Genomic DNA, 10,126 nt, shown 5'->3' on the forward strand with positions numbered 1-10,126 from the left:
AAGGAACATTCTATTACCCAAGCAGGGGCTCCCTCTGTGGAAATCTACTTTGAAACCCATACATTGTAACTGACTCCTTGAATTACCTACTTGGGAGTGGCACGAGAAAAGCACCCATAATTTAAACTTTCAAGACTGACATCCCCTGTCTACCTGGGTAATGAAAGCCTTTCCAGTACTTTTGAAGGTGACTCACTGATTTCGTAAGGTAAAAGAATATTCATCTCCTTTAGGATGAATAGTGCGAATATAGGGAAGTGCTCTTAGAGTATAGTTTTCTTGTTCTTTTTAAGTTGGCAAAGCAATAAAATTATCCTGGGAAATACCTAATGGAAACCAAAGGAGCACAAAGAGTAAAGGGAATGCTTTTTCACTCGATTAGGAAATGTTTCTTGTCTGCAGTCCTTCAGAGATGTGGACTCACTGTATATTTCTCGGAGATTTAGGTCCTGATAAACAGTGTATGAGCCTCAAGGTGGTCCCATACCTCTCCAAATCTTAAACCTCCATGCTTGCCGCATATGGATCGGCCCATTGAAGATTTTATGTTCTAAATCCGAGTGCAGTAATAAAGCTTGGGCATTTTTAAATCTTATTTTTACCTTCTTCTTGGCTCCAGCTGGAATTCCAAAAAGAAAAGGATCAATATCAATCCCAGAGATGATCCACTGGAAATTCTCAATGTGTAGAGTTAAGTTTTAGAGTCCACTGATTAGATTGTGAATGTTAGAGTCTAAACATCATGATCAATTATGTCAAATCAATAGGTCAATCGATTGTGAATTGTCTTACAATTCTCAGCAGTCATTGCACAGAAGTGCACATGACTTGAAAACTGCCAAATGTATAGAAAATGAGTGTCCCCATACAGTCCCCCAACAAAACACGCTGATGTTTTCTCTGTACTAGTACAGATGGAGTTCATTCCACACTTCCGTCCTCAACACACACACACATCCCTCAAAATCAATCTCATTTACAAATATAAACACCAAAAATGCCTTAATAAAATACTAGCAAAAATAACCCAACAATATGTCAAAAGAATGCTGCTTTCCAAAAAGTGGACTTTACTCCATTAACAAAATCATTGAGTCCATATTAAGAAAACTATTGATAGGATTCACCTTTCTTTTTTAAAGGTATAAAAAAATAAAGTCTTCTTGATAAAGATTGAAAAAAATTGGTAACATTTAATATAAATTCTTGGTTAAAATTCTTATTAAGTTGAGAATCAGAATTATGTACTTGCTGAAATAAATTATTGTTAAATAATTATAAGCACTACCATTCCTATTAAATTCAGAAAAAAACTGGAATGATGTCTACTCTCACAGCTATTATTTGGTATGTTCTAGAAGTTTTAGAAAATTAATAAAATTTTAAGAATTAAGAACTGTAAGTACGGAAAAGGAAGAAAAGGCACATTATCCCTCTTTTTTTCTGTTCTTGCTATGCTGTGATTATCTATGTGAAAAGCCAAGATAATCAACTAGAGAAATATTGAAAATAATGAGGCAATTCAGTAAAAGAAACAAGTATAAAACTTGAGAAAAATCAATGTTTCCAACATGCCCACAATAACTAGCAATAAAACACCATAGAATAAAAGAAATTCACAAAAGCCATAAAGCATGTAAATGCCTAGAAACAGAGTTAATGTAAAAGTATAGGACCTACATAATGAAAACAAAAAATGTTACTAAAGTGTAAACAAAGAGTGGAATCATTAGAGTTTATCCAGACTGTGTGCCTGCCCAGGAAGTTATCGATGTTCCCCCCAATTGACACTTATACATTTAAATGAACTCTTTCAAAATAAATACTGAATTTCTGTTTTCAAAATAAAAGGGTCTTCTTGTAGAATAGCTCATAGCAGCTTATAGAATAGATAACTTCTTCTGGCCAAGAACTACTAGAAAATCTGGATTCTATTTTTTTCTTCTGTTTGACAGCATCAAGAGATACCAAGACCTCCAGGACTCGGGCAGCAGATGTGAGAAGAAAACCCCAATGTCCTTTCCCAAATTTCTGCTTGAAAATTTTGCCAATTAATAAGCAACAGACTAAGAGCTTGAAAAGCTGTCCTGAAAGCAGTTGCAAAGGGCAGGAAGGCTAACAGCGTTCTTAGCACCTCGAGAAGTTGGGGAGACAAAATTTTAGTTCAGAGTCGCTAAGACATAAAGGGTTCAAGGTCCTGGAGAGAACATAATTGTAAAGAAGCCACCCTGACACCTCCCTGCATTTGCCATTTCATAAACGGTAGCCTCCTGAGTGCAAAGCACAAAGCAGCTGCTAGGAGGGCAGTTTCGAACCAAAACTCCATTGCTACAAATTCCTAAGATTGCAGTATTTCTCAGAAGAGCTCAAGGACGGAAAATAAATGTCATCAAAACAATCCTCTGGGGAAACCCAAGATTCTGTGAGTGAAGAGCTATGTTAACCGTTCATCTCTAATATCCTGTTTTGCTTTATATCGCTCAGAAGGAATAAGAATCTCATCCCTTTAACATATACATCCGAAAGCACAAAAAATAAAAGGTGACTACTTTCCAAACAGAAAGAACAGACCTAATGAGAAAATTAGGAAGGGCTAGAGCAAACAGCTGTCCCTTTTCTTTTCTTTTTTAGGAGCTTTATTGAGATATAATTCTCCTACTATCCAACTGACCCATTTAAAATATACAATTCATTGGTTTTTAGTATATTCGCATCTGTGAAAAGAGGTGCAACCATCACCACAGTCAATGTTAGAGCATTTCATCACTCAAAAGGAAACATCATACCTTTTAGCTATTACAGCCCTACATCCTCATCTGCCCTTTCCCAGCTCTAAACAAATCTGTCTCTATCCATTTCCCAGTTCTGGATTTTCATAGAAATTCAGTCGTGTAATATGCAGTCCTTTATGACTGGATTCTTTCACTTAGCATAAGATTTCCTAGGTTCATCCATATTGTAGCATGTAGCAGTATCTCGTTACTCTTTATGGAGAAAGCATGTGGATAGACTACATTTTGTTAATTCATTCATCAGCTGATGAACTTTGGGGCTGTTTCCATCTTTTGACTGTTATAAATAATGCTGCCATAAACATCCACATACAAGTTCCTGCTCAGACACATTTGTTCATGTCTCTTGCATAAATACCTGGAAGAGGAATTGCTGGGTCACAGGGTCATAGGGTTACTATGCTTAACTCTTTGAGGAACTGACAATATTCTCCAAAGCTGTTGCACCATTTCCATTCCCACCAGCAGTGTATCTGGGTTCCAATTTCTCCACCTCCTCATTAACCTGTGTTATTACCAGACTTTTTGATTTGAGCTTACCTAGTGGGTATGAACTAGCATCTCACTGTGGTTTGTGTTTGCATTTCCCTGATGACCAAAGATGTTGAACATTTTTTTCAGTTGCTTACTGGCCATTTGCATATATACCTTGGACAAAAATCTATTCACGGGCTTCCCTGGTGGCGCAGTGGTTGAGGGTCCGCCTGCCGATGCGGGAGACGCGGGTTCGTGCCCCGGTCCGGGAAGATCCCGCCTGCCGCGGAGCGGCTGGGCCCGTGAGCCGTGGCCGCTGAGCCTGCGCGTCCGGAGCCTGTGCTCCGCCACGGGAGAGACCACAGCAGTGAGAGGCCCACGTACCGCAAAAAGAAACAAACAAACAAAAATCTATTCACGTCCTTTGCCCACCTCTTAATTGGATTATTTGTCTTTTTAATATTGAGTGTTAGAGTTCTTTATGTATATTCTGAATACAAGTCCTTTTCCAGATATATGATCTGCAAGTATTTTCACACTTAGAATAAACTACGGCAGACGGGTTCCCAGATCAGAAAGACTGGCCCGTGGATGGGAGATCCATCACAACCACTTGCAAAGGAACTGGTAGCAAGTACCTGTTTCTACTCAAGATTTTTTAGTTTAACATGCCTCTGTTTGGGGCAGCCCCCATGAGTTATGTGTAGAAAAAGAGCATCCTGTCAGAGTTGGTCCAATTTTTCTGGAGGCAAACTTGGCCATACCTATTACACTTTTTAAAAATATGCATGCCCTTTGTCTTGGTAATATCCTTACCAGGAATTTAGCACTTGGACGTACTCTTAAAATGCACCAATATTCGTGTGTAAGAATGTTCACTGAAACATCTTGGGTAATAATACAAACCAGGACACGATCAAAGTGTTTATCATTGAGGGACTGGTAAATAGATGTACAGCTACACAGTGAAATACTATGTAGATTTGGAAAGATTGAAACAGAGCTCACTAAAAATAGAATAAGGTGTATGTTCCTATAGAAAGATCTCCAATTTATATCCTTAAGTGAGAAGAACAGCATGGTGTACAACAATGTGAGTACTTTTCTCCATTTTGTGTAAATTTTACAAATACTTGAATGGATGTATCTGTGTGGGCACTGCATTTTTTCCTGGCAGAAATCATAAACTATGTCTTCTGGTTACCTTTGGCGAGAGACTAAGGAAAAGAGGGAGAAAAGAGGCTTTCGCATGTCATGATCCTGGACGTATATTACTTTTTTAATGCCAAAAGTGTTACCTAAATGGTGAGATTTGGGCCATTTCTGTTCTTCTTTGTTCTTAATGTTTAATTTTTAATTTTTAGTTAAATGCCGTAAAAGAAACCTTATGAAATAAACGTGTATTTTCAAAGTTCAAGCACATAAAGTGAAATTCCCAGTTTTTTCAATCACCTTGTGGCCACCTGTGCCACTTTACCCAATCTATCCGAGTCAAAACAGAGAAAGCGGGTCTCTGCTGGAAACCTTGGAAGGGAAAAGCCCTTCCATCACGGATGTCCAGAGACGCCAGAGCGAAACCCAGATCATCCGCCCAACAGCGGCTCTGTGACCCTCTTCCCTCAGCTCCGACACGCACCTCGCACCCTCACCCACAAAAACCCACAAGAGCTCAGTGAGTTACTCTGATGTTTATTTTAATGCATCTTAGTCCACACAGTTGGTATAAAATCAGAAAAAGCTAAGCAAAAAATATAAAAAAAAAAAAAAAAAAGTCTGGAGTCTTAGCGTCAGAAGGGCCCCGTATATACATCTACAGTTGGTGGCCAGTACGAGTCATTGCCAGACAGTCCTTGGAGTCAGAGGACAGTCTAGACCCTGCTGCATCCCAGGAACCCACTGTCCCAGGGGGTCTAGAAGCTTGTCCTGATGCTCCGACCATAAGGAAAACGTGGGAGTGATAAAGGCCGTGGTTTGTTATTCATTACAGTAATAACAGCAGCCTAGCTAGGTACAAATGTGGTTATAAACCATTTATCTTACACAGAATTATTCAGGTCTCCATTCGACTTCATGCTGTAAAATTGTTAATTGAATTTCCAGTGAGGCGTTTAGATGATTAGTGATCACAAGGAATGGTAAATACATAGCACCACTTCGTAGGTTTGTTGTCACCAATTTCTCACCTAGATGCGTGACCAGGACACCCCCCTTCAAGGGCAAGTATTCCAAAGCCACAAGCCGTGATTCTCCGAAGGCTCCAGTTTGGGGGGGGGTTCTGTCCGAGTGCAGGTAAGGCTGCACACAGAGGCGTGGGCAGTGCATGTCTGTGTGTGACGCACTGGGTCACCCACAGTAAAAGGGCTTTGGGCCATTTGGGGTTTCTATCCACACTTTGGTTTTCTAAATGAGGTGGAGTGGGAGGGAGGTATCTTCTTTCAGACGAAAGGGAAGGGGCAAGATGGACTTATTTTATTTCTGGGCAAAACAAACAAAAACAAACAAACAAAAAAACTGAGCTTGATTATACGGTTAGGATGTCAAGTTCCTTAGCTACTTTAAGGTTCAACCCAAGGCTGATGGTCAACACATAAAGCAAACAATACTATGTACATATATGTAAAAAGTGTTATAAATAGGTTTTATAAACCATCGATATTATATACATCTTCAATCAACACTAACCACCCCCCACACCTGCTTTCTGTTTGGTTTGGTTTGAGTTTGGGTTTTTTGGCTAGCTCCTTTTTTTTCCTGGCTTCTGGTTTACTTCCTCCCTCCCTGCGTGCGCTCAGACCCTCGGATGTCCTGTCCCGGTGCCTCATTCACGTTTCCGCAAGATCACATAGATGACGCCGCTGAGGAGGGCCAGTGGGAAGGCCACCCAAGCCAGGATGTAGGCAAAGCCGTAGGAGTTCTCCGAGTTGAGATGCCATTCCGGGTGCCTGACCGTGTAGATGGATGCCGCGCTCATCACACACAGACCTGGGAAGGAAAGGGACCAGTTGGGGGCAGGAGGGGTCATGGAGCGGGGACCCTGCACCACCCCCAAACCAGACTCCATGGGACCCATAGCACCTGCCCCACCCACCCTGCCCTCCTCCCAGACTTGACCCCACCTCACACACACACACACACACACACACACACACACACACACACACACCAGGGCACCCTTCTTTCTTTCTTAGGGAGAATGATATGGGCTGCAGGAAGAGAGGGCACGTCCATCTCAGGCGGGAGTATGCCACCAGATCCAGAACTGACAGGAGGGGCTCAAAGGTACAGGAACCCAGGAAACGATCTGCTCTCTGTGTCCAATCTATGTGACCCAGAACATGGCTTCCAAGGTCTCCCCTCCTCTCTCCTCCTCATTTCCTTTAACCGTCACCCATTGCCAGTTGACACGAGGGGCCCAGCAAGAATTCGGGTGGCAAGAGACGGCCACCTATATCTTTGCAAGGATGGCTGGGTGTGGGAGCCCTTGGAAGCCTGTAAACCACCCCACAGATGGGTGGTGGCATTCTCGGAAATCAGGGAAAGTGACACCTCACCGTTATCTGAGTGGCACTCACGCCGAGCACAGGGGCAGAACTCCATGCTGACCTCCTTAGCAGGATCGCTACATCAGAGACCAAGCAAGCAACGCCCATGGGCACCACTAGGCAGACAGAAGAACACGTGGAGAGGAAAGGGGCGAGGACACAGGGAGGAAGGATGCTGCAGAGAAAGGAGGTGGTCACGGGCAAGCTGCGTGGTGCCTGGTCCCTTTCAACTGTTCTTGGTCCCCCAAGGTTGGTCTAAAGCCCAAACAAAGGTGAAAGGGTATCAGATCCGCAGGCAGGTCAGGCAACCCCTTCCTTGTCTACCACACAGCCTTGGTGGAGGGACAAGAAAATCCTCCACCTGAGGCCTCACAAAGCAGGCAAGTTCAAGTGTGACGGTCCATGCCCACGGTGATGGTCAGCATCCCTGCAGGGAGGAGTCCAGTGACATGAGCACCCCAGCCCAGAGCAGCACAAAGCCTGCTCTGTCCCATCCTGAACACAGGGGCTTTGACAGGCTCTGACTGACTCTATTATAAGTCCAGAAAGCATGTGGGATGCCTGTGGGTCCAGAGCCCCCCAGGGCCCGGACCACCTACACCTAACCCCACTGCTATTTGGGTTATTTAACTGGACACTGCGACTCTGTTTGAACAAAGTGCAGAAGTGGGACTGTGTAACATTCACTGCCCCGATAAGATTGTCCTGCAAGTCAGAGAGAGAAAACACCCACTCCATTGGCCCCCGTTGAGAGAGCCACACAACAGTCTTGGGACCACAGGGGCATCAGCTCCAGGACCTGCCACCTACAGATAGCCCGGGAGACGGGAAGACATCTGCTTCCGCGGGGAAGTCATAGCTGGCCAATGGTCACAGGAGGGAAACTGCAGTTTCGATCTGCTGGACCTCAAGGTCTATAGCTCACCTCTCCAAAGCCCTAATTCTTGCCTGTCTCTTAGGCTATATCTGACCTATCTAATGATGGCAGAGCCTCAAAGGCGAGGCAAGAACAAGGGAGAGAGTGAGATGTAAGCAGAGCATCTGAAGGGCAAGACAGTGCCCATCATCTTCCAAACGGGGCGCATGTCTAGCCAGCAACAGCATGAGAAATGTAGTGATAGCTGTGTGGACCAGCTGTGTCCAGATTTCCCCAGCAAAGAGAAAATAGCAAAGAAAAAACACTTTGCCTGTGACCTGGAGGGAGCGAGAGAGACAGGACACACAAGTGCAGTGACTAACTCAGTGGCTTAATTATATGACATTCGCCCTGGGAGAATCTCAGAAGTAAAGGAATTTATGCTTTGCTTCAAGAAGCCATACGCTTGTACACTTGCAAAGTCAACAAGAGGATACACACTTTATAATTATTGTTGTCGGGAGACTGATGTTTTAGGGAATATATCATTACAAGGCTGTCTGTATGCAAAGCAACAGACGTGCCCCGGAATACAGAGCAGGTAGTGCCATACAAGAGTCCCGAAAAGTCAAACACTTCTCCCATTAAAGGGACTGTGATTCGCGTTCTTGGCCACCAGTAGGTGGAGATGCATCTTTGAAGGTCTCCGTGGAGAAGGCAAGTGAGGCCACCGACTACACACAGGTGTGCTGCCCTCCCCAGAGATGAGCAGGGAGGGGCCTGCGTCTGGGAGCAAAGGTCAGCTGTATGTGGAAAGGCACTGACCCTGTCCAGACAACACAGAAATGCTGACCACTCAAGACTTCCCAAGAGCTCCCCCCTGCCTCAGCATGGCTGGGTCTGCATCACTAGAAATGCTCCCCGAAGACCAGGCCTCGAGCCCCCTTTAATGGTAACAGCAACCACAGGTGAACAATCAGAGCCCAGCATCTTTAGAAGGGAGCCACCAAGAGACCAAAGGCAGAGGAAGGAAGGGAGGGGGTTCTCTAGGCTTCCTCATCTCCATTCTGTTCGGTTCAGTCAACATGGAATGAGCAGCTGGCATGTGCAGGTACCATTCTGGAGGCTGAGTGCACCGAGATCCACAAGACGTGGTCCCCACCTTCAAGGTGAGTGTCATACAGAAACAGACACGTCAGTAGAGACTTCCAAGAGAGTAGGATGTGATTCCAAGGAAAGGAGAGAGAAACACACCGGATGCCCTGAGAGCACAGATCGATCAGGGGCATGGGGAATCCTGAAAGGGGACATAGGGCTTGACCGGGGTCTAAAGGATGTGGAAGAGGTGGCCAGGTGCAGAAAGGTGTGAAGGAAATCCCAGATAGAAGGGAGACCACGAGCACGGCAAGGAGGACGGAGGGCCCCGTGGACACCACCAGCGGGTCCCACTCAGAGTCTCCGTGATGGAGGCTGGAAGAGCAGGCCACCAGGGCACTTGACGAGGTTGTGGAGGGAAGCGCAGCTTTTGTGGAGGAGAAACAGGATCAGAGGTGTGTCCAGGAAGACCGCCCCAGACGTAGAGGTGGGGACAAGATTGGGGGCAGGAAGGTGCATGAGTTGGCTTTTGCCCAGCAATGGTGTTTGCAAGTAAAAGAAAAGAAATGAGCACAATATCTAGGTGTGATGCCACACAACGGAGGAGCCGGTGGTGGACTGGGGTGGGGGTGGGCAGCTCTGGCATGACTGCCTGGTGGGTTAACTTAGGGAACTCGGGGAAATGGTCTTGGAAGCTGAGGAGGTACAGTTTCAAGGAGAGAGATGGCAACAGTATCGAAAGCAGGGGAGGGAGTCAGCAAACGGCCATCAGTGTACATCCGTGACCTCTGGCCAAAGCAGCTCAGTTAGAGCCTGCAGCGAAGCCAGGAGCCTGGGTGGGGTTGGCTAGGGAGTGAGCATTGGGGGAGACCACCGAGATGGGCAGTGGGAGTGCCTCCCTGGAGCTCGTTTCATGAGCGACGCCCCTGTCTCTCCCCACCTCACCCTTCAGGCAACAAGGTAGACAAGGAAGAGGCTGGAAGGTCCATTACCCGGAAAGCACTGGGCTCTCGGTCCCACCCACACCGAGCCTCCCCTGTGCCGCCAGCCCCCTTTCCATTCTCAGCCTCCGCGTGATTCCTGCAGCCTTGCAAATCACCCACAGCATTACTAGATGCCCATCTGGGCCCAGCCAGGGCAACATCTGGGATGATTCACCCAGAACTGGTGTTTCTTAACGTGGTCTCCGACTTAAGCTGTCTTTGAACCACTCAGAACAGGGAGGGCACTGGGCTTTTATTCCTCCCCCAGATTTTCATTCTAAATGCTCTCTACCCACCTCAATGTGTATGAAAGAAAAGGAACAAAACAAACAGAAAAAGTAAAAGTCACTTTTTTTTTTTTTTTTTTTTTTTTTTTTTTTCCTT

At 45.4% G+C, this 10,126-nt stretch overlaps 1 protein-coding gene across 5 annotated transcripts in view; it reads right to left on the reverse strand.

Moving 5' to 3' along the window:
* Positions 1 to 4,939: 4,939 nt before the first annotated feature.
* PMP22 (peripheral myelin protein 22) overlaps positions 4,940 to 10,126 on the reverse strand; it is a 29,764-nt gene continuing 24,577 nt past the window's right edge. For all 5 annotated transcript variants that reach the window (XM_007462650.1, XM_007462648.1, XM_007462649.1 and 2 more), the window contains one exon: positions 4,940 to 6,248. In XM_007462650.1, coding sequence (XP_007462712.1) covers positions 6,085 to 6,248 — 164 coding nt within the window. In that variant the 3' untranslated portion in view covers positions 4,940 to 6,084. The remainder of the gene's footprint in view (positions 6,249 to 10,126) is intronic.

This window comes from Lipotes vexillifer, unplaced genomic scaffold (assembly GCF_000442215.2).
Source record: "Lipotes vexillifer unplaced genomic scaffold, Lipotes_vexillifer_v1.1 scaffold982, whole genome shotgun sequence".
NCBI classification, from domain to species: Eukaryota; Metazoa; Chordata; class Mammalia; order Artiodactyla; family Lipotidae; genus Lipotes; species Lipotes vexillifer.